A 25,632-nucleotide genomic window follows, 5' to 3' on the forward strand; every position below is an offset into this window, starting at 1 on the left:
TTGAAGGTTTCATAATGTTCAAAAATTTAATTATTCTTGCAAAATAAACATTTGCTATTGGCTAATTCTGTAACAAGTTGGGGTTTTTGTTGTTTTAAACACGTACAGTACTCTAAATTGCACAGCACCAGAAGAGATATACCTGCTTGGTGGATTTTTTGAGGATATTTAATATCCTCTCAGTTCTCACATACACAAATAAGGCGCAAACCATACAGTGGGTTAACCTTACAAGAGAGTTTGAGGAAAAAGAACATATGCAAAGGAAAGCCCAAGAGCACCTATTCCTAAATATATGCAGCTGTATGCATGTTCAGGCTTAAACTTTAATGCTTCATAGTAGTTTTATTAACTCACAACTGGCTACTGCTAGGCATAGGGAACTCTGTTTTGGCCTGTCAAGCTAGTGAATATGGAATGCATTGACATATGAAAAGAGTCATTTAAACATTAATAAAGAAAATAAATGGCTATAATGTCAAGTAACATACAGTTCCATTCTATGTCAAGAAGCCTTTCCTATCAATTTAGTTCAACATTAGTAGCTACTGTTGTTTCTCCTTGTAGGTTCTGAGCTATACAAATGTAGTTTCCAGCATCTCTGGCTTCAAAATCCTCAACAACAAGAACGCTCTTCGAGATTCTTGTGGTATGTCCAGTTCCTCTGTTTATCAGTCTCCAGAAGTTTTGGATAATCACAGGCCTCTCGGACTGTTTAAAAGAAAAAAAAAAAACAAACACACACACCCACATAAGAAAATACGTGATTCTGCAAAGTGTATTTAGTGACACTACCCTATCAAACCCTGAACGAAGAGGTCAGAGAGCAGGAGCCTATATCCAAAAGTCAGCCTTAAGTGAGGAAACTGAAGGTGTCTGGCAGTTGCAGCAACATTCTTGCATTAAATACTGACATACCAATAAGTTATGCCAAATAAGGATAATACAATGGCTCTTCCACTCCAGGTGCAGGTACTGTGTATCTTCTTCTAGTGATGGGCTGCCAGAGCTCTGCCTGCAGTATATGCATGAACTCAGTTGCAGGCCACTTACTAAGGTTGCATTTAGGTACTTGATCAAATAGGTGAAGTATCCTGGGGGAGATGTGTGAACTTATTTTCAGACTTTCAGCATGTCTCAAAGAGGCAAGGCAGCAGTGGCACAAGTTAGTTGACCAAGCTTTACCTGGTTTTCTTATAGCACAGCGAATAGCTTTAAATCATGTGTTGCAAACTAATTCCTCCCCCTCTAGTTTCAGAAACTGTATTAGAAAACATACAAGCAAACAGTAGCAATTCAGAAATGTTTCTAAATTAATCTTCACATTATGCTTTCCAAAACATGTATGTAACTTCAAAGCTAAAAATACAAGCAAGGATGCTTAGAAAGATGCTTTTTAGATTTTGTTGTTGTTATATGTATAGCAGGCTTGCTTTTTCCTCTTCTATAAGAGAATTCTCTGATGGACTGTTTATGAGGTCACTCCCTGGCACCTCAGAAGTTTGCAAAGGACTGGATAAGAGAAGCTGGCCCAAAGATGGAATAAGGCCATCTCTTCCCTTCCAAAATCCATCGTGCTAGCCAGCAGCTTTGATCATGTTGGCATGTGCTATACCAGTAACCTGGATAAAACTGGTAAGAGAGAGGTTTCTGCTTGGAAACTGTCTCCTCCTGCTTCACTAAATAGATGGATAATCCAGTTACCAATAGGAATGCTGCAAGGCTTAAGTTAATAGTAGCAAAAGGATAAGTTAAACACTTAACTAGAGCCAAAGCTACAATCTCACACTTGCAAAATGGCCAGTACAGAAGAAGATGCCAGTCTTCTTGAAGCTCAGGGATGAGTCACAGTGCAGTCAAGGAATGCCTAGGAAGTGGCAGGTATTTACAACTAGCAAGAACTTTTTTGAAAAACTGGTAATCTCATCTAGAAATTCTTAAGCCTTTAGAAGGAATCAAGCCACTTAGCAGAGCTGTACCTAGCAGAGCACTGAAAATCAAGTGCTACCTGCAATCAAGTACTACCGCACACTTAATTCAAGTCTAAGTTAGTCCTTAAATACAGCAAGTGGAACTTCCCTGACCATACTGAAAGTGAAGGTAAAGGCCATGTAAGGCAGATACTGTTTGCCTGGTTGGGCTCCTGCTAGCCCAGTTTTTCTCAAACTAATTGCCTTCTGCTTTGAAGTTAGTTTCAGGGAATCATATTAAGGAGTGGATCAGTATGCATTCACAGCAGGTGAATAAGCAAGTGCAATTGTCAGGGAGTGGCAAGGGAAAAAAAAACAACCAAGTGAAAAAAAGTAAGAGAGAGAGGTTAGTGACTACAGAGATGAGATGAGGGTCTCTAATGCAGTGTACCTAGGAGCAAGCAGGGATTAAAGTGCTGCTTCTGCTCAGGGATCAAGTGGTAGGTGACAGCCCAGGCACCAGGTGGGGTGGTGGCAGGGAACAAAAACCATCACTGATCTCCCTGCACTGAAAGCAGCAGCAATGAATGGAAACATCCAGTGAATCTTAGAACTTCCAGTCCTTTTTCTTGCATAAAAGAAGGTGTATCTGAACAGCATCACTGATGGTCCACTCTCTTCTCCCTCCACCCCCACCTTTTTCCTTTGCAGTATGTGAGCACTTCCTTAATAAATGTTAAGTCTCCAACAAGCATACAGTGCTTCTACTCTGACATTTACTTAATAATTTTGCTGGGGCAGAAACCCAAACACAACTCTTCCCTCCCTATCCCCAGGCACAGCTGGAGCTGAGACTGTTTACTCCAGTGGATAAGCACATCAGCCCGTTCCAGGGCAGATGCAGGCCACAGGCCAAAGTCTCTCTCTCAACCCCTGTAGGTGGGTGCAGTGAGAGAGTGTAGCCCTCTGCTGATCATGCATGTGCCCTGCACTGCAGCTGCAGCATCCACAGCCAACAAGGGACATAATTTGCATGTGTTTAGCTGTTTACATTCAATCAGTGCTAGAGAGGCATAACTGCAGTGCACATGCCAGCACTGCATCAGGTGCTGTAAGACCACTGGAAGCAACTGGGCCAAGAACAGCCAGCAAGCAGGCTTGGGCAGCCATTCAGCTGTGGAAGATGTAAAAGTAGCAAGGGGTGGACACTAATAAGATACAGAGTTCTTGGAAGACCAAGCTGAGTCTAGAATTTAATTCCTTCATTCTTAGTAATTACAGTTAGTTAACAAAAGACATAAAATTAGGGTTTGCATAGCCAGTTACTACAGTCTAATACACAGATATTGAGGGAAGCTAAAAAAAACCACCAACCAACCACACAAAAAAACCCAGAAAACCGTATCAATCAAAGCTAATTCTCTTAACCACCCAAGAGAGTGAATTGTTTTAAGACTATAAGAGCCCCACCTTGAAGGACAGAGACACTGCCATTTGTTGATGCATCTCAAAGTAACGCTAAGAGCTAAATTCAGAGGAAGACATTGGGCATTTAACTCAAAAACCACTATTGCTCTGCAGCTCCCCAAACTTGGAGGCACTTCAGTTTTCCCTAGCATTTTACTTTTTACTTCACTGACAGCTGCACGTTTCTCTGCTCCTTTAGACATCTGCCCCTTTCCTTTCTAACTTCAAATGGACACCAGAAACAGGAATTCTGCCAAGCTCTTCCAGTGTTCCATCCAGTAGTTACTCTTCAGATCACCTAATTCACGCTATCAGTACCAAGCTCCTCACCAAATGCAGTTGAGGCTACCCTTGTTTAACAGCCAGGACAGCGCAGGGAGGGTAAGTTGGTAGTGCCTCAAAAACTCTCAGACTTCAATAATGTCAGCAGGAAAACTTCAGACAAGCAGCAGGGGGGGGGGAAGCAAAAGAATGAACTAACATCTAAGCAAGGAAGGACTAGAAACCTGGTTTTACATGCCCAGTGCCCTCACCAGCAGTTCAAATCCTTTTTGTGCTCTCTTGCTCTCTCACTATTTTTTCCCCTGAAAAGGCACACACCTTCGTATGACAGCAGAGTGCTACAGTCTCTATCTTAATGGCTACAGCAAAATTCTGGGGCTTTAGATTTTCATTTTCTCAAGCCTAGTAAGCACTCAACTCCAATCACTCACTTAAGCAATTACTTCTGCCGTTAAATTACTTAATTCTATGCTTGCTCAGGGAGACCAATGCTGATACAAGTACCTTATTAGCAAGCTCTGCATCGTCCTTTGACAACCCAGCAGCAGGAGGGCTGGCAAATGGAATACAATGCAAACCCTCGGGTTCTAGAGGACCCCTTTCTCCTGGTGAAGCACTCCATCTTCCAGCAGTCCTCCTTTTGCTCCTAGCCTGCTTCAGATAAACAGCAGTAGAGATGAGGCTGGTTAAGAAACAAGTCCCTACCGTAACTGGTCGAGGTGGGTAGAGGGAGAAGAGAGGGGACCATCATGATGCTAGTCAGATACATCTTATTTTGTGCAAGAAAAAGGACCAACAAAGTTCTCAGATTCACTGGATGTTTCTGGTGGATTCTTTCAGATGAGGCTGCCCAGAAACAGATTTCTGTGCTTCTGGATGTGGGCAACAATTAAGCTTAAAGATTCTGTGCTGTGATGATTCATGTGCCTGAGCCATGGAGATGGAAGGGATATCAAATGCAGAGGTATCAGTGAAGCTTTGTGGCTTGCCCTAGAAAAGCTTCCCGACGCTGGCTGGCTTTGACCCTGTCTGAGGCTTTTCTTTGTAAATGCTGCCCAGAGGCCAAGTGTCTCTGGAATGGAAACCTGAGGGAGGAGTGAGCTTTGCTGAGCCTGATTTTTGCTAAGGTGGGTAGAGCATTTCAGCTTCATTCCTGTGCTTCTAGCCTCTCAGGGTGAGATGGGCTGAAGTTCAAAAGGGTTGTGCTGCCTCCTCCTGCCAGCATGCCTGAGCTAGCAAGAGGCAGACCACCACAATCTGAAAGAACCTTTACTCCAAATCTACACACTGACTGGCATTCAAAGCATTGCCTTTATGAAGAACAAACCATTTCCAGCCAGGGCATACATCTCTTACCTCTTGCCCTGGGTACTGCCACCTGAAGTTCACATCTACATCTGGCTCCCCAAGGACCGTGCAGATTACATGAATGCTGTCACCGACTTCTGCTCTATTGGATGATGCTGCAATTGTGGTTGAGGGCGGGCCCTTGGGAACTAATAGACAGCGTTTGGAAGCAGAAAATTAGTTTCTAAAGTTAAATACACTAGTAAACTCAGGAGTCAATTTTTGCCTCAGTTTGCTTAATGCAACAGGTAAGTGATGTACATCTGCAACTTTCCCCTCTACACTGGGAAATTGCTGGAATTTAGACCTACAAAGTTTTGTCACATATACTTTTGATCAAGATTTTAAAACTCTGATTACATGACTAATTTTTTTTTTTTTTTAAATTGTGTTCTAAACAATGCCTACAGAAAAAACAAGAGTCAACGTGAGCATACAGTAAACTGCATCTTACCTTCCACATACAACAGGTGATACTTGATGGAAATCTGAGGTGCTCCCTGAGACTCTGCTTTGCAGTAGACAATACCTTTATGATCAGAAGTAGGGTGCTGGTAGACAAAACCCTTCTTCACATCATAAATAATATCAGTTCCATCTGTTTCAATTTCTTCTGCTGGAAATTCCCTGTGTAGAGTTACTTTTGCTGAAGGAGTAGTAACACGGCAGGGGATGACTGCAGGTTTATCTGGATTCAGGTAGACAATCTCAAAATAACTGGGGGTAGGTACAAAAAGTTCCTCTTTATCTGTGCAGAAGAGTTGATATAGTTAGAATAATATTTACATCTTTGTTTAACAGAAAGAAGAGAAAGTACATACGACAAAAGAAAATAGCTACGAGCAACATTATAAATTAACCCAAAGCTTTTTGCTTTAAATACGTACACAAAAGAAAAAAAACACCAAACAAAAAACTTTTCTAACCTGCGAGTACATATTTACACAGCTTGCATTAAAAACATTAAATCAAAAAGAAAAACAAAGTATTCTTCACTGTAATCAGATTTTTTTAATCTTAAAAAAAAACTTTGGAATTCCTTTTTAATAAGTTTCCAAATACTCATCTGGATCTAATTCTGTTCACTCACCCACTTTTAAATGGTAACACACATTACCACCCCCCCCCTCCACTGGTAAGATAAGCACTACTAGAAAGAGATATTCTTTGGAGCTACAGCCTTTTTATAGATATAATTTTAGACAACATGTTTGATTTACTGCTCTAAATAGCTGAAATATTTAGTGCTTTCAGAACGACAGATAAAGAGTATTTCCATATTTGGCATGCTTCTTAGAAATATAAAGTTGAAATTCCTCTTCCTAGCACGAGCATTTACACAGTAACTTGACTGAAAAGTTTATTCCAGCCTTTCTAAAGGAATATAACCTCAGAACATTAAGCACTTCTGATAAACAGCTTCTGCACAGTCTAATTTGGCTCCAAAACATATCACAAACAATCCTATCTTAGCATTTTGTACTGAAATATTTGCTGGCCAAGAATGCTTTAGCTCTAATCAGGCAGCAAAGGTTGTTTTACCATTCAGAATGTTTTCCACGAGAAGAACAAATTAACCATTTGATTTCAGCTCTGTGGCACCAAATAGCAGTAAACTGTGCACAGTTACCTACTATGACCCTATCCATGCAGTGTTAGGGCTACAGTCAATCCCAAGCTCTGTGGAACAACACATGTACTTAAGAGTGTTTTGCCTTTCAACAGACTATATAGACTCTTGGGAAAAATTGTAACCTTACCAAGATCAATGAGATCAAGATTTTTAAGTCAGTGCAGGTAACTGGAAATGGGGGTGAAGAGTCCATGTGGTGATCTGAATGCCATGACAAAATGAACCTTCTGCACAGATTTATTTTCTTTATCCAGACACATTTTCAAAACATTAAATGCTTTTTTTATTCATTTTGTAGAAGATCATTAGAATGTGTGTTACTATTTTCAAAGATATTTACTTTCCATTGCATTATGCATTGTTTTGGATACACATTTAGCATAATCCATAGGGAAAATGGACTCATAAATCACCCTATGCAAGTAATTTTCTGCTCACCAGCACTGTCTTCCTTAACATCCACTAAAAAGATGAAAATTGTGGAAAAATCTTGACGGTAAAATCGCTGATGTAGCTTTATTCCTGTCTTACTAGCAAATATATTTCCATTAATAATCCCCCAGTGAGTTAATTACCTGTGAAAAAGATGTACGTTGAACCCATTTTAGTCTCATCCTTCCTGCATTTGTTACCATTGCACAGCTGAAGCCAGCAGCTATATTCACCAGTGTCTGCTGCAGTGGCGTTTGCAAGGATCAGCTGACCATACCTGTCAAGCTGCTTTATACTGGAGAGATGAAAAACAAAAGGCACAGACAAGCACAGATGTATTTCCTCATACATTTCTGTCAGCTTACTTCTACTTTTGATTTTTTTATTCCTACTCTGCAGCTGACCCACCTTTTGCTTTCAGAGCTATGTTGCAAGTTCCCCTTTTGCTCCAGCAAAGGCCTGCTTACATGAGTAGCTTTATTGATTTCAGCTACACAGGAGCACTTGCAAGCATTTGTCTTGTTCACTTCATTCTTGGACGCCTTTCAGTCCTCATTTTGAAACTGGGCTGTAACTGCTGTAGACAATACGTTCATCTATGTTTTGTCTCAGTTTGTCCATGTATATTCCACATTTTCATGCTCCAAGTCAACCTGCACGCATCTCAGTCCTTTTCTGATACCATTAACTGTAGCACTGCTTCAATAGTATGTAACAAAGATAATTCAGAAGTACTAAGCAGCAGGTACTTTAATAAGAGTTTGTTTGACGAGTTATGCCTGCTTTCAGCATGAATGTTTTCCTATCTTTAACATACTGGTCCAAGTTTCCACTTGCAAACACCATCATAAAGAGCTTCTATCTCCACTTGGATTTGTTCTGCAAGTAAGTCATTTTGCACTGCCTACTCCTCTGCCCTAAGCTACCTCACTGGCATCCTCTCACTGGAGTTTCCTTCCTCATCACCCCTCAACTATTTCAGAGCATGACCCTGAGAACTGCTGGAGGTATACTGGCAGTGTCATCACGTAACTACACAAAATTCAGCCTGTGTGATTATTTCAGACCTGATTTGCTTTTTTCTCCTCCTGAATTTCCAAGATACTTCTCTCAGTGGACTGACACTTGTAAATGTGCAAATATTTATAAATATGTAGATATATATGTAGATACTGACTATGTTTCTAAGGGTCAAAGGTCCTATCTACAAAATTCAGCAGCTACAATCTCATCTTGTTCTTTTTTTTTTATTTTAAGGTTTGCTTTCCTGGCTCTTTCTTCCAGACAGATGGTGTTATAGTTGGCAGTCTGCTGTGTTGACTTTTGATGGATTGCAAAAACAACGGTCCAACAGTACCAGTTCTTGGGAAACTGTCAGGACAGCCATGTGGCAGTACTGATGCACTCCACTGCTGCTCTGACCCTTAAAAATCCTCTGACCACCTGCCTTTTACATGATACCTGTCCTGGTTTCAGCTGGGATAGAGTTAATTTTCTTCTTAGTAGCTAGTACAGTGTGTTTTGGATTTAGCATGAGAATAATGGTAACACACTGATGGTTTAGTTGTTGCTGAGTAGCGCTTACCCTAAGTTAAGGATTTTTCAGCTTCTCATGCTCTGCCAGCAAGCAGGTGTACAAGTAGCTGGGAGGGAGCAGACCCAGGACAGCCGACCCGAACTAGCCAAAGGGATATTCCATACCATAGAACGCCATGCTCTGGATATAAACTGGAGGGAGCTGGCCAGGAGGAGGGATTGCTACTCGGGCATTGGTCAGCCAGTGGTGATCAACTGTATTGTGCGTCACTTGTCTTTTCTTGGTTCCTCCCCCTGCTGCCTTTTTAAAAATTTCATTTTATTGTATTCCTTTTCATTACAATTATTATTATTATATTTTATTATTATTATTGTTAGTATTACATTCTATTTTACTTTAGTTATTACATCATTCTTATCTCAACCCACAAATTTTACTTCCCCCCCCAGCCCACTGGGCATGGGGCAGGGGGGAGGGAGAGAGCAGCTGCGTGGTGCCTAGTTGCTGGCCAGGCTTAAACCACGACAGTAGCACATCCAGAACACAAAGGTGGGTTCCCCGCTTTCCTTTGCAAGACAACGAGTTACAAAGTCATTTCTGTTCTAACCAAGTCAGAAGAGATTTTTCCTGATTTCGGCATTTGATAGCAAACTTCCTTCCAGTGTTTCAAATGAGCTCTGGACAAATACACAGCTTGCATGAAGTCTGAACAGCTCCCATACTCTTATGCAACTGTGTGTTCTCTGAATATTTACCATGCTCCTGTTTCTTATTAATGAGGCAGTTATTCTGTAAGGCAGATGCCTGATTGAATCATTTATTTCATGGATGCTTTGAAGAAATGCTTATCCTCTAAAACACCTTGTCACTGCGTAACAGTAGTACTGTAGACGTGCCTGACTGTACTGTGTGCTCTAAATGCTCTGTTTTGCTTACGTCTCCACTGCAGGCAGAATAACCGCTTAAACAGAGAGGCCACTACTTCCAGCTACACGTATACCTTCCGACTCCCTACATGTTCTGCTAGCAGTCTGCACTACTACCACCAATCATAAGCAACAGTTCATGTAACCCAACATTCAGCCTCCAGCGAAGGCCAGTAGCTTAGAAATTAAAAAAAAAACCCAAACACCACCAAATACACAACACAAACAGGGCTAACTGAGAATTATCTTTCCCATTAAAGCCCTCAGACACCATTAGTACACTCATCCACCACAGAACAGTTTTCAGGCCTGCCTAAGGCAACAGGCAAATCATGTTTCCTACCCGCTAATGCACTTTTCCTACATGACCTTCTCTGATTCCACTTTTTGGAATCATGTAATTATGGAGTAGTAACATTTTCATTTTTAATATATACACTACCTTACATTATAAATTATCTTCAGTTTTTGGATAAGCTTTGAGAGATTTCTATTCGTGCAAGAGATCCTGTTGTATATCATACCCAACAGGAAGAAAAGAGAAATCCAAAACACATCTTAGTCTGTATTATTATTATTTAGTTTCACAGTTCACATTTCATAGGCTACATGACTACATCAGCATAAAATGTTTTGCAAGTATCCAGTACTAAATGTCAACATTACTGAGAAACCATTATGCCAGAACATTTTTGCCTCCAACCATTAATGCAGACACTGAACTATAGCTTGAAATCCCAACAGACAGAAAAATAAGGTCAGAGTTAATTAATTATTGTACAGTGTGTTCTACTTAACTAAGAACAAGCTATCCAGTAATCAATGGAAATAGCCTAGTGAGGTAGTCATCCACAAACATGCACTAACAAAACCTGGCAACTGACAGTGGAAGTGTTGGAACTTGTGACATGACCACGTTAAGCAGACAAAACAGGCTATATAAAGTAAATCATAAATGGTAAACCCTGCAGCTGACCAATATTTCCAGAATAACTTTTATTTCATTAGTATTTTAGATGCTGGAAAATCTGACTTTGCTGTGCTCTACATATCACTAAGTAAAAATGTAGTATATACAAACATTTCGAGACTGTTTAAAAAAAAAAAAAACAACTAGAAAACTACTCCAAAATCTTATTCCATACATTCATCTCATTAAGCTTTAGTTATTTGAAGTTCAAAATATCTTTGCCAGAAAAACTATGCCAAGTTTAGAAGCTTAAAAGATATAAAAAGACAAAAAGACAGTGTATAGAGCATCACTCAAAGAGCATCTAGCAAACTCCTCTCAAGCAGCTGCATTCATACTGACAAAAGAGAGCTTATCTCAAATACAAGCTCACTAGGAGAGGAAGATAACATCTTACTGTTTAACACAAGAAAAAAATCCCCAGCTTTCAGACTTCAGAGCACATGGAACAAAATGAAATTCAGTTCTGCACATGAGCACAACCAACATCCCACTAAGCCAGCAGGAACCTGCATTCACTGAAGGCAGTCTAGTTTTGCCCTCTACAACTTAAGTTTCCTCAAAACTTGTTAGAATGCTCCTGTCCATACACCCCCCCACCAAACACAAATGTGCATGTGATCCATGTCCAGCTCTTTGCCTCACCTTCTTTCACTAAAGCAGTTCCATTCCACATGAGTTTACTTATCAGATAAAGTTCTGTGACAAATACAGCCAGTCTTTGGCAAGTGAGGGACCCATGTTCCAAGTCAGGCAGAGCAGAGACTATGTGAAGTTAGACTGCCTTCATCTAGAGCAGCTTTTTGCTATAAAGCTTAAGAAAGGGAAAATGTGCTTGCCCTTACTCTTCTTTCATCCCTCTCAGCTGTTGATCCTTCTCATACATTGTAGATCCAGTTTCTGAGTAAGCCTACAGTCATTAATTTGTTTTGCACAGTCTTACAAAACAGCATTCCAGCCCATCTGTTCTGGAGGTACACAAGCTACTTTTGACCGTTAACACCACCAAGATTTTTTGGCCAGTTCAGCCAGTACACAAAATTTTCAGAAAAGAAGTTATCTGAAAGGTATATTTATGCTGCACAGGGCAAGAAAACATTACAGATAAGCTAGTCCTGAAGCAAGCTGGTGTGTCCCCTTAACTTGGGAGCCAAGTTTGCATGATTCTAGCTTTCTCGCCAGAGTTGCATTGCATCCTACAGTCTCTAAAGTTAAGTAAATCATTTCAGCGTGTACAGTTATTTCCTCTTTTTCCGCTATCCTAACTGGAGTATTTCTCCTCTGGCTCAACAAGAAACAGCCAAAGAGTCCTCATCCTCCTTTCACTCAGCATCTTTCCCTCCTCCCATATGATAACTTCAGCATATGTTAACAGCTACAGACCAATTAAAAACTGAGACTCTCTAGTACAGCAAGCAAAAATATTTTATTTACCAGGTCATAAAGTATACCTACAAAGACAAACTCAAAGAAAGCATAGCCACTAATACTAAAGAAATGGCTTTTCTAATTATAATCTCTTCCTTAGAAAAGTCATATTGTCCTCCAGGCTGCTGTATTCTCCTTACCATATGGGTGAGTTAAAAACGTGATAAGCATGGCATGGAGACAAAACATCTGGCTTTCATCACTACTTCTTTTTGCAGCCACCCATAGGAAATACATTACATGGATGCTAAATTTAACTAGTTGCAAACCAAAACACCTTCTTCTCCCAGAACGACAGACAGGAAACACAACACAGTAAGCATCTTCAGCATCAGCTCCTGCCCTGGACCTCTGCTGTTAACACAACCTCTGACCAACTGAGCCACAAATGCCCTCGCCACCCTCAACCATAAGGTCTCTTTTGCCTCCCGTAATTGCAATTCTGTTAGATGCCAGGGTCCTTAAAGCCTCCTCTTATAGCAGCTAGAGTTAGAGGATGTTAACAGTTCCCAGGAGATGTAAAACACCTTGCTCATTGTTAAAATTTCCACCAGACCAGTTGAATTTGTACATCCCTCCTATTATTTACAGAAAAAACAGGAATTGGATGCCTAATCATCTGTTGCTGTGGGGACATACAAATGGACAAAAGAATGGTAGTCATTAGTCCCCAGCAATCGCATGGACTTCACCACTGCTGCCTCTCCTCCTCTCCTATCCTCCAGGCCCAGCAACCCGCTCTTTCTTCACTATCCATTACCTCCTCAGGCCCCAATCACTTTCTCCCTGCTGCTGCCACCCACTCTGGTTTGCACCAGTGCCCCAACTCCAGCAACACCAGCTTGGAAATCCAAGGTAAAAAAAGCCCAGCCCTCTTAATTAGCTTGGGTTTCACTCCACACCTCGCTAATTTGGTAATGAAAGGATTACCTTATACTTTGTCTTTATGCACTCAAAAAATGTTAGAGGCTACTGGACATATATCTAGATGATCAAACAATTTTTTCTGTAGGTTATTTGCTAATAATTTTTTTGATTCTCCCCTTTGCCCTACATTTAGCATTTTGTTTTAAAATAATAGTGTAATATATTTGTAAAATTTTAAAATTTGCCTATTGTAGTATCAGTACACAGTCTTTTGTACACAGCAAGGAAGATCTAAGCTCCTCTTGAAATGTAACATTGTTAATAATCTTTTCCGCTGCCAGTTCACTTACAAACACTACCAACTGAGCTAACTAAATAACATACTATCTTTATGGTATTTCCAGCTAAAGTCAATCAAAGCTTTCTAGAACCATGGAATAAAGTGTCATATTTCACATTCTATAAAGCAGACTTTGTTTCATATGTATCCATTAACACTACAGCAAAGATCTTGAGATAATTACCAAAGTCATGCTAAAAATGTGACGAAAATATAACTGCACAAGATTCTGTGGTCAGTGTCTCCAGAAATTATTACTATTCTGTGACTCTGAAGAGTGCTACTAACCTGTTTTCAATTTCTCCAGTTAATTACAGGATATTCTGCTTACATTTAAAATTGTTTAGTCTAACTCAGCCTTATTGCTTCAATAACTTATTTCAAAGTAATTTTTCTAAAGTGAAGATCATATTTCAGTATAGACCCTTAAATATAAACCTAACATACTTCTAAAAGAAAATAAATACGAAGGCAAGTTATACCCACCCAGCCAAAATGTTTTATAGCATTTTTCTTGTGTGGCATTATTAACTTTTGTTATATGGTTAAAATATTACAAATTCTGTGATCTTGAATGAGAACAGAAGGGTAAATTGCTGAGGCAACAGAATCCCAAACTACTTCAATACTACAAAATGCCAAATGACTCAATTAGGAAATGTGTATCTTTTTTCCCCAAACTACCTTAAATTATTGTATTTTGTCCCATGTGCATCACTAGAAAACTACTTAATTTTGCAAGAGAGGAATAGTCAGTCAAACAAATAACGAAGAAGCATTCAGATTCCTCTCCAAAAACTGTGAATACTTGTCATGCTTTCTTCAATGTCAGATGCTAATACTCAGATAACATGACCTGGAGGTCTAAAGGACCAAATCATGCCAGCAACCTATTTGCAAATCCACAAAACGTAAGATACACTTGAAAACGACAACGACCACCGCGCACACATGTGCTCCCTGTTGATACTACTTTGAACGTTCAGCTTTGGCTTCCTGGAAGGCCAGGTCTGTATTGCAGTTGATAAACGCCACCTACTGGAATAAATCCAGATAAAACATTACTTCTTGCAAAAGAAAAGGCAGTAGTTTAAATAGGCCACAAGATCTTTTGAGAGATATTGCTGCGATAAGCCCTCAGCAGAAATAGGCTTGCTGCTCCAACTTACTCTGACAGAAGCCTTGCACTAGCTACAGAGATTTATTCAGCCACTGCAATTCTTGAACTCCTCAGCCATCAAGGTACAAGCAAATCAACATTCACGAGAAGAACTGGCTCACAAATTTCAGAAGGATATGCTAGACATCACAGTGTCTAACTGCCAATCCTCAACACTCCTCTTTGAAAAGAGAAGTGGGAAGGAGAAAAATACATATGAAAAATTAATTAACTAGGAATGATTTTAAGGTAGCATCATACCTGTAAATAAGTGAAATGGATCACAGAGATTCAGATGACCTCAGTTACTTACAGAGGGCATACACACTTGTACTTAATTTAGGAACAAAAGGACAATAAGGAATGGATAACTTTCCTCATACCTCTGTGCCCCTCTCACCTAATAATCCAAGAAAAGCTCCCTACAGCTCTTTCTTAGGGCATTGTTCTCAGTGCTCCACAGTCTGCTCACTACTCATCTTTCATAGACACATGGATCTCCCTCCATAAAACAGCTAGTGAAAACAAACACTACTCACGGCAAAAAAAAATGCCTGTGGAAGACATCCTTAAGTTCTTTATATGCCCCTCCTCTTTCAAATACAGAACTAAATTACTACATTTAAACTACATTTATCTACGTGTACTATACCCAAAAACTGGGAAGGCAAATAAGCGTATGGGGGTTTGGAGATGATATTTAATATTTAGAGCAACAGGACACTCACCTGGTGGGGCAGAGAAAGGGAGAGTCCTCAGTTCCTCTTCCTGCTCTAACAACTATTTATGCAGTTTCCATTAAGATGTCACTAGATGAAAGAAAAAGCCTTCCTAAAGCCAAAGTGACTATCCTCAGCATTAAACTCTGCCACATCACAAACCTTGCAATTCCCTTTTGCACACAAAGGTACCTTTGACTGAAAAAGTGAAGACTACTCTTACTTGCTCCCTAGTATGGCAGTTGGTGTATTTTTTTTTTGCTAGTTGAGAGATGTGGGTTTGAGCCTCTTCAGGAAATCAATCTCACTATCTCAGGTAGTAGCTACATTAGCAACCAGAACAGCCCACCAGGAGCAGGTCTCTAGAGCAACAGAGTTGGTAGTGAGTACCTGACATCCACACTCACACATTTTGAGAGTTTTACTTTGGACTAGCTCTAATGTGGTGCCCTGTTAGTGGCTGGAGCACACTGGTGTCCTGCTGGACCATATCTTCTATTTTAGATTAATCTGAAGGAAATCCAGTTCACATGCTACAAGACTATTCCACAGTGCAAATCATAGGGCAGCAATTGGTGAGAACTGAAAGATGCTTATCTGTTTTTGCTGACAATAAAAACCACTAGGTGGAACACCTTGATTGTAAAAACCTGAACAACAAAAAAAACCCCAATGATGTTTAAAGTGGTAAGAAAAAAAAAAAGTTCTGGATTCTTTCTCCCCCCAAAATGAAAAATAGCTTACCTGAGCCTGGAGTCTTTAAAGGTGTCTAAGTACGATGGATAGTTCCAAGTAACATTAGTCCCCTTACATCGCAGTTCTATGCTTTGTCCTGCAGACAGGCTTAAAGTGGCAGCTAGTTTCTGGAAACGACCTTTATCCATCACTTGTGTCAGTATGGACTGGGACTTCAAAGAGGAGTCAGCAGATTCCCTCTCCTTCATTTTGGGGGTTTTAGGTTTTACTTTTTTGTTAACAGGCTTAATTTTGTTTTCCCCAGGTTCTTTTGGACGCTTACTCCTCGCAGGCTGTCCAATAACTAGTGAAATAAAGAAGGTAATGTTACTGATTAGAAAAAGGTTATATAGTCTTTCTGAAAAAAAAAATCTTCCTTATTATCACAGAGAATAACTAAAGTTTCATTCTTCCCATAAAGGATTCATAAAAATGACTAAGAGTTAATTTCCATAAGTTTTTGAAGTCTCTGGCATGACCCATTTTCCTGGGGAAAAAGGAAAAAGAGCTTTCAACAACATGTGGAAAATCTATACTTAGAGCTCACATACACAGACAAATATGTAAGGTATGAGAACTTTACAAATGGGAAGGGAAAGAAATACAGCATTTCTATTGCCAGTTACTTTTGTCATTTCAACCTCATGTCATTGCCATTTAGTACACAATGCTACAAGAGTTCTATGTCTTCATAAGGATTTTGCACACCCATTGATTCTGCATAACATTTTCACACATCATGTTACTGTAAGACACACGAAGAAAAACTGGCAAGTGTGGATCTTCATGACAATTTATAAAATACTGATAGTGATGCAGTAGTTTTCTTTTACAATAAGTACTGTGAAAATACAAATAGCACTTAAGTCACTTGAAGGCAGTATTTAATTCATCACTTCTCTGTAACAGCCATTTATTTTGACAGTCCAGATGAAAACAGAACCTTAGAGGCAAATGGTAAGAGATTTCATTACCTGCTAGAGACAACAGGGATGCCCAGCTGCCTTTAAAAACAAAGGAAACTGAAAGTAAGTGAAGTGTCTCAAATTTAAAAAAAATTTAAAAAAAAAATCAAGATATTCCCACTTTAACTGACAGCAGGAAGCACAGATCTTTTGTGAGATGAGCCCAAAACTGCTGTCCCCAGACACCAAAAACTCCACTAACTGTGCCTGACAGCTAATTAACATTGAACACTGCTTTTCCACATGAAAACACTCAGGTATTTTTGTTGTACAAATCAATCAACAAGCTCCTTCTGGAATTAAAAATAGCCCTCCTGTATACTGAGTTAGCATGAATTAAAACTGGTACTGGCCGCAGTATGAGCGGCGGCACTTCCAGACTCCCACCACTGATGGCTCCTGTGACGTTCCTCATACCCCAGCTGGACACCTTGCGCCGCTTCAGCCTTCCACATCTCTCAGTCCAGGCTGATGTACACCACACCTCTTTTAAATGGCACAGAGCCTTGTGAGCACAAATTTAAAAAACAGGAAATTCAATCCAAACGTAAGAAAATGCTTTTTACTGTGATGATAGTCAAGCACTGGCACAGGTTGCCCAGAGAGGCTGTGGAGTCTCCAGCCACGTTGATATTCAAAACCTGACTGGACATGGTCCGAGGCAATCTGCTCTACATGGCCCTGCTTGAGCATGGGGTTGGACTGGATGATCCCAAGAGGTCTCTTCGAACCTCAGCCATTCTGTGACTCCATGACCTCAGCACACAGAGTAAGGCTGCCTGTGTAGGAGCGTTTGCCTTCTGGTCTCTCACCAACTGGAAAATAAACTGGAAGACAGCAATGCTGCAGTCTTCTTAGTTTGCCCAATGCATTTTGAACTTTTTTGGACTCTTACGTAATAAGAATAATTTTTTTGAGAGGCACACATCCAGTTACTAAGGTGCATCCCTCCCCCACCACAAAGACAAACATTTTTCCCAGTTGTACATTATAAGCATTGGTGAAGTTCATTGCAAAGATGCCTCACCACCTTAAAATAAGCCACAAACTTTAGAGATCAAATAGAAATGGCTTCCAAAGATCATGACATTTTAAGACAAAGAGTAACATTTTATAGTTTCTGGAAGGGAGAGTGAAACAAATACCTATGCTTCTGTTGGAGCATGTCCAGAGAAGGGCAACCAAGTTGGTGAGGAGCCTGGAGCACAAGTCTTATAAGGAGCAGCTGAGGGAACTGGGGCTGTTTAGTCTGGAGAAGAGGAGGCTGAGGGGAGGAGACCTTATCGCTCTCTACAACTACCTGAAAGGAGGTGGTAGCAAGGTAGGTGCTGGTCTTTTCTGTCAGGTGGCTGGAGATAGGATGAGAGGAAATGGCCTCAAGTTGGCAGCAGGGGAGGTTTAGGTTGGATATTAGGAAAAATTTCTTTACTGAAAGGGTTGTCAGATATTGGAACAGGCTGCCCAGGGAAGTGGTTGAGTCACCATCCCTGGAGGTATTAAAAAAGTGCACAGACAAGGCACTTCTGAACATGGTTTAGTGGGCATGGTTGATGGTTGGACTTGATGATCTTCAAGGTCTTTTCCAACCTAAACCATTCTATGATTCTTCCAATTTTTCTTCACATCTGTGATGCCACTGGCCATGCAAAATTGACAAACTTGGGGGAATGATAATAACAAAGGAGAAATTCAGAGAAGTGATTGCTGCCTCCCATGGAAGACCATGAAATAGGGCTTTTCTAGTTACTTAGAGCACATTACCCTAGCAAGTGACACAATGCATATACTACAGGGGCAAGCAGTTGCTGCAGGAGCACTTCTTCCCCGCATTGCATTAGAAAGGCTACAGTGGGTCAGGCCAAATGTCTACCTAGCCAACATCTTCGCACTGACACCACCCAGTGTCAAATGTCAACCAGAGAACAGGGAAACCATCTCTGCTCCTTTGATACTAGTCTCCTAGCTTCCAAGAACCTTTAGCTCAAGGGATCTGTGAACCACGGTTGCCATTGTTTTATTGCCCTTGGTGGATTTTTCCTTCATTGATTTGTCTAGTCAATTTTCAAAACTACACAAATTATACATAAATATTAGATGCCTCCTAGTTTCTGCATTAAGTGAATAAATATCCATTGTTTCTCCAACAACTTTCTCTGCAGCATCTGTACTTTTACAGAACTTAAGCATTCTTCAAACATATCCTTTCCAGACTGACAAGTCCTACTCTATTTAATTGTTCCTTGTAAAGAATACGCATCTTTCTTACAACAGTCCAGTTACATCACGTTTGGATAATGGAAAGAAGACAGAAGCAGACTGTACACCAGGTTCAAGATATGGTTAAATCACAGTTGTACATATTAGCAGTGTCTTCTTTCCTGTCTAAATAGCTCATTTCTTTTCAAGAAAGCAATATTAGGCGTTGACTTTCTCTAGAATAATCAAGTCTAACTCTAAGATCACTTTCATAAGTAGGAATTACTGGTTAGAAATTTTTAAGTAGAAATCCATCAATGTGCATACGAAGTTAGAATCATTTGTTACTTTGCCTCTACCAACACTAAATTTCAAGTTCTATTTTCACTGCCCAGTCTTTCAAAACGGAGAGATCCTTCTGCAACTCTTTACTGACAGTTTTCTTTTCTTTTAGCAGGTTTATAAATATGCTGAAAAGCATGTGCCTTACAAGATCCCTGTGAAATTCAACTGGATAAAAACAATTCTATGCCCAGATTGCAAAAACTGAAGATTAACTCCTACTCTTTGTTTTCTATTAGTTATTACCCCATGAGAGGTCTTCCCTTGTCTCACGGCACCTTGGTTCCCATGGAGTCTTTTAACAACAGGCTTATCAAAAGCCTTTGGGTATCCAAGTACATCAATCAACTCATCCATGGCCACACTTATAAAGTCCTTCAAAGAACTTCAGCAGATCTGCAAAACAAAACACGCTTCAGGGGGGCATCCATACAAAGCCATACTGACTCTTCTGCAATTCATGCCTATTTATTCATTAGTTCAATTTACAGAATACAGAGATCCGGCTTTGTGCCTGTACCTCCCTCAAAAATCTTAAAATACTGGCATGTTTCTATTTCCCTGATAAGTTACATGATAGGTTATGCACGTAAGTTAAGACCTCAGCCATTTCAGATTCAAATTTCTTTTAAGTCTCAGGTGTATATCATCAAATCATGGCACTTGACACTGCTCATGTTGTTGATTTTCTCTAAAGCCAACTCTTTTGGCATATTAATGAGACATGTCCTCTAATGATTCTCCCCACAGAGAAAGATTCTGTCTTGGAGCCTGCTATTACAGTGTTCAGTAGGATACTGCACTCAAAGTTTCTGATATGCTTATGTCACCATTCTCCATTAAAACCTTCCTAAGCACCTCCACAGGGAATATGTGAGCACACAAATAATTGTTTAATTTAAGTTTTACTTTCTGTAGGTGTTCTTTCTTATCCCCTGTTCCTACCAGCTTTACAAAGTTTGCAGCCATGTCTCCCTGCCCCACCCCAGCACATCAGAAGAAGAAAAGGATTTATGGCTGGTATCCCTTTTGCAAGCTGTTTCTCAAACTCTTTTTGTCTGCCTTATTCTGGTTTTTATATTTAACCCATATGTGAGTTAATGAGCCTCCTCATCTTATGTAATTCCCCCTTCCGAAATTAAATGCATCGGTCGTTTCTTTGGCTTTTATTATTCCTGCAAGAATATTAAAACTACAGTCTGGCTGTTCTAAAGCAACATCTGAATCCAATTACCTGAGTACTGCTCTGGATCAAGTTAAGAACTGCTGCTTTTCTTGAGGGTTCTCCAAGTAGCAGCTCTAAGAAGTCATCATTTGTGGCATCTAAACAATTACACTTGGCGTCACACCCCAACGTGTGTGATCCAACCTACGCAAGGGTAAGTAATTCTTCCTTTTCTATCCAGTCCTTGCTGCCCCTCTGATTTTCCCTAACAGAGCGCTCATTCCCTCCATCATGTTGGGTGGTCAGTAACCAGGTGGTTTGTTCTCCACAGGGCTGGTATTTCAGTCTAGATGACTTTTACTAACAAAACCCACTAGGAATCAGATTTAACACTAAAGTTTTCTTCAATACATACTGCCACTTCTCCCTTGGGTTGAACTATTCCATCCTTCCTGTGTAATTTGTGCCCTAGTATTAGAAGGTCGCATTGACAGGCCCAATAAGCCTTTTGGATAAGCATTCCCATTTCAAACCAGCCATTCCAGTTCCCTGTTGTACTTTCCAGATTTGTCTGTAGAAACACACAAGCTTTGGTCCAGCCACCCTTTTCCTCCCCCAGAAACCTGTATTGAAATAGGACTATTTGTTCAAACTACTCTTTGCCATTTCCACTACGTTCTGCCAACCTCAATCCTGACACTTGTTCAAAGGCACACAGATCTTATAACCTCACCTTAAGAAAATGCACCATCCTAAACTGTGTGCTCTTCCACACCTGACACTCTGCCTTTAAGAAACTGTTGAAGATTCACCTATGAAAGCTTTTCAATTTTAAGTGCCAGAAGCCCGTTTTTTATTTTTTCTAGATGAAGTTTTTCTTCTTCTAACAAGCTCCCTCTGTTACATGTTTCTGTAGCTCCCAGTGAGTCTGAACACTTTCCTCCTATACCACACTACCAGCTACACAGTGAGACTCTTGTCTGTCTGACCTTGTATTTCCCTGCAGGTGACAGCAGGGGCATTTCAGGAAACATCATCAGAGGAGCTTTTATCTTCCTACACTGAAAACCTAGTTCCGCCTCCCTGCCACGCCTCCCCATGAGTTGAGTTTCCAAGCAAACCACAACCACACTCCTCCCCAACACTCCCTGTAAATCTGTCCAGTTATCTACTGACAGCACTCCTGCACCTCACAATCCTGCCTTCTCTCATGGCTGAATCAAGTATCTGTACGCCCAATAAACAATTAACTGGTACAGTGGTCTATCACCTAAGATAAAAAGGACATACAACCAAAACCCTCCAGGAACACAGAACCTACCACACAGATTCCTCCATTTCCTTACCCAAACTGCAAGACTTTCCCAGGGAAGGGATCAAACTCAACTAGCCCCTTTATGCAAGTACATGAATATGCCCTATTTGGGATACCTTACCATCTCGCTAGATTTATGCGCAGAGCCCTCGTTGTTTTAAACCAGCAACAGCACTTCTTACTAAAAAAATAATAAAATTAAGACTTAGTAGAAAAATATTCATTGAGAAAACTCCTCCTTTCTACCTCTGATCAGCTCCTAATGTCACTTCCAAGATGCACTGCACTCATTTCCTCTGCAACAGTACATTCAGGGTCCCTACTAACTCATCACACCAAGGTAGAAGGCTATGCATCAATACGTCACAGAAATACACCACATAGTACTTTTGCTCCTGGTTCACAGTATTTGTCTCATCCTATCCTTCAATGTTTGTCTTCCCCTTGTTCTCACAGATGTTACAAACACAACAATCCCCAAATGAGCATTAGTCACATAATGCTAAAAAGCACCCAGTTTTGACATGAGATATCCCCTATATCCACATGCACATTCCACTGGTTTCACAGCTGCACAGGTTATAACTTGAGAAGGCCCCTGATCTTCTTCAAGTGTCCACCTAGAGAACTTCAGAAGCAGAGAGCGAGCAAGGTCTCCCACAAGGACAGAGGAATCGTGTTCACTGTCCGCCAGACGTACCCATTCCATGAGGCAGGCCCCATGCTACATCTTGGCAGCATCAGAGACCTTTCAACTCTCATTGATACTGATGAATTCTTCCTTGAAAAAAAAAAATTACATGTGAGGTTACCATAAAGAATAATTCTTAACCACCAGGATTAAGATGAGAGGGAAGAGTCTTCGTGATCACAACTAATATAACAAAACAGGTTGGACACATCTCTACTTGTGGTACTTCAAAGTTAATCATCTGAACACTCATACAGACAATACAGGGTGACACATCAACACTCATATGGACAATCTGGAGGGACATATTTCACCGTTCATAAACTAATATAAGCTAAATTAGGAAGGCTGTTTTGAAATCACCATGTCTACATTAAGACTTAAACCTCTATCTTTAGATAAGGAACTGTAATTAAATATGCTAGATTACTTTCTCCCATAGCTGAGCTTCTGGACATGCTTCATGCTGTCACAGTCAAACCTCTGTATGAACTAGGCAAACTAAGAAAAAGATAGGCCTGGGAAATCTTTTGCCCAAGTTACAACTAATTTCTCATTCTGTGCTTTTATTGCCTCTTTCTCAAATAGAAAACACTCTTCTTGATGTGGTAGTGCACACCCACAGACCGCATCTTTCAGCAGAAATCCTCTCCCACACCACACTGGTCCAGAGTGCAATTCCTTTCCACATAGTCATAAGAAAAATTGGGCTGGAACGGACTTCTGGAAGTCCCTTCCCACCCCCATTCAGCTGCTCAGAGCCTTGTCCAGTTGAGTTCCGACTATCCCAAAGGCTGGAGACTCTACAGCCTCCCCTGACAACTTCTTTCAGTGCTTAACAGCTCTCGGGGTGAAGGATTCTTTCAAGATTTTTTTCCTTATGGCCTCCTGGGCTACTTGCGGTAATCCTCTTTGCCTTTCACCACACACCTCAAAGCCTGCCTCTGATTTCTCTATAAACCCTTCCACGGGCTACACAGGCCTCGTTCTCCAAGCCCTGTGAAAAACAAAGGATTTTTTCTTGTTGTTTCTTCAGAAGAAGTTTCATTAAGTATTTGCTTTTTGCAAGAGGGAAACAGCCTCTCTTTTGCCTAGTTAAAGTCTATAGAAGTCAAGGATTGGTTATGAATGTCCCTTCCCAGCCAAAAACTTGCCTCTTTCCCCACCAAGACTTCATCACAACCTGAAACTGAGTTACGAGTAAAGTTTGGTCCTCTCTATAAACGAACAACCGTGCACACACACCACACCACCACCCGGTTTTTTTTTTCCCCCCTCTTTAAACCCGAGAACCACGTCCAGCACCGACCCTCCTCCGGCCGCCGCAGACACATTTCAGCCGCGGACTTAAACGCCGACCCTAAAGAGAAACGGCGGCGGGGGGGCAGCCGGTGTTGCCGCAAACGCCTCTCCCCAAAACCCCAGCACGGGCCGAAGCCGCGTTTTCGGTCCCCGACGGAAAGTCTCGGCGACTTGCTGGCCGCAGACCAAGACAGCGACCCGCCTCCCCTCCGCCTGTGCCCCGCAGGACGGAGCCCCGCCGCCCCCGAGATGGCTCCCGGCCCTGCCCCGGCGGCTGTCATGGCGGGGGGGGGGCGGCCACGGGCACCCGCCGCCGGCTTCGCGGGGCAGGGGCGGCCGCGCGGAGGGCGAGGCAGGCGGCCCGGAGGCGAGGAAAGCCCGAGGCGGCTCGCAAAGCGGGGGGAACCCGGCGGGGGTCGCGGCTCACCGTGCGGCAGCGTCTCCTGCAGCAGCAGCAGGCTGAGGAGCACCCAGAGCCGCATGGCGGGAGCGGCCGGGGCGCTGGGCTGAGGCGGGGCGGGCGCGGCGGCGGCGAAGCGGCCCCGTGGCGCCTCGGCGGGCCGCGGCGCGGGGAGGAGCCGGCCGGCGCCGGGGCTCCCCGCCCGGGGCTCCCCGCCGGCGGGAGGCGCGTCGCGGCTGTGCTGCCCCGGGGGGCCGCGCCCGCCGCCGCCGCCCGCGCTTCTTCGCTGAGGGAGGGAAGAGCCGCGACGCCCCGCAGGCGGGCCCGGCCGGGAGGGTGTCGGCCGCGCTGCTGGGGGCACCTGCTGCCGCGCTTCACCGCTCACACGGGGCGGGGGGGGGAAACTTCGGCTCCTCGTGTCTGGCCTGAGCTCCTCCCTCTGCGGCTCCCTCTCCTCCGCAGCTCCTCACCGGGCGGCCGAGGACGGCGACAGGGTCCCGTCCCATCCCGCCGGCCACTCACACAGGACTCCGCGTTCAGAGCGGGAACGGAGCTGCATCCCAAAAAACCTCAACCGCAGGGCCACCTGTGGAAGTTTATTGCTTGAATTAGTTCGTGGTGGCAGCTGCCCTTTGCCGGAGGTGGCTTCGCGCAGGTGCAAGCTGTTGGTTTCCTTTGGGCCTGTAGCTGGATCTGCAGAAGGGAGCAGAGCGCAAGAGCAGTACAGGTTAGTTCTGTCTATCACAGGTGACCCCGCGGATAGGCCTCAGGCACAGGTCGGCCTTGGCCTATGACAGCAAAAGTACATTCTTAAGTCAAACTATTGCACTCATTCCAGCCTGCCACGGCAAAGACATTCCCAAAAGCCTGCTCAGGAAGAGCCGCCTCAACGCGGAAAAATAGAGGAAGTAGCTGTGTGTTGCTCTTCGGGGCTCCGTAGCCCATGACACAGTCTTCACGTACGATTTAATGCCTGTGTGAAGCACATCGAGAAGGTGCAGGTACCTCTTCACTGCTAAGAGATGAACATGGTAAACCTAGCGTTTGCTGCGTGTATGTTTATGCCCACACTGAGCTGTCAAAAGCCGTTTCTTGAAATCTGAGGGTTTCCTTGGAGGAGAAGGGGGGGGAAATAGGGCTGGAGAGGCCACAAAGGTAGATGCGGGGCAAGGTGAAGACACTGGACTGGGAGGAGGAAAAATAATGGCGGTCAGAGGTCACAGGCAGACCCTGCAGTAGACAAGACCACAGTTCGGTGTGAATCAGGATAAAGTAAATGGGGAATGGTGTCCCTGGCCACAGCTCCAGGGCCATAGTAGTTGTGAGAGTAGAGTGTTTACAGATCTTAGGTGAAGTCTAGGCTTTGACTGCATCTGTAAAAAAAAAATTTAGAAAGGACATACATAATGCTCCCCAACGCTCATAAATGCATACACATGCAGAGTTCAGACACCTTCTTGCCTGAGCCTGCCCGAGACTTCACCCTGGGGTATCTGGTTAGCGG

The 25,632-nt window shown here is 42.3% G+C and overlaps 1 protein-coding gene across 1 annotated transcript; it reads right to left on the reverse strand.

Annotated features, from left to right (window-relative positions):
- On the reverse strand, positions 1-24,312 carry PDGFRL (platelet derived growth factor receptor like). The gene is made up of 6 exons (XM_069789161.1): positions 24,156-24,312; positions 15,762-16,056; positions 7,215-7,366; positions 5,461-5,754; positions 5,016-5,155; positions 1-711 (listed from the first exon to the last, which is right to left on the reverse strand). Exons 1-6 carry the CDS (start codon positions 24,208-24,210, stop codon positions 523-525), a joined length of 1,125 nt encoding a protein of 374 aa, XP_069645262.1. The 5' UTR covers positions 24,211-24,312; the 3' UTR covers positions 1-522.
- Positions 24,313-25,632: the final 1,320 nt, after the last annotated feature.

The sequence above is a fragment of the Haliaeetus albicilla genome, chromosome 1 (assembly GCF_947461875.1).
Source record: "Haliaeetus albicilla chromosome 1, bHalAlb1.1, whole genome shotgun sequence".
NCBI classification, from domain to species: domain Eukaryota; kingdom Metazoa; phylum Chordata; class Aves; order Accipitriformes; family Accipitridae; genus Haliaeetus; species Haliaeetus albicilla.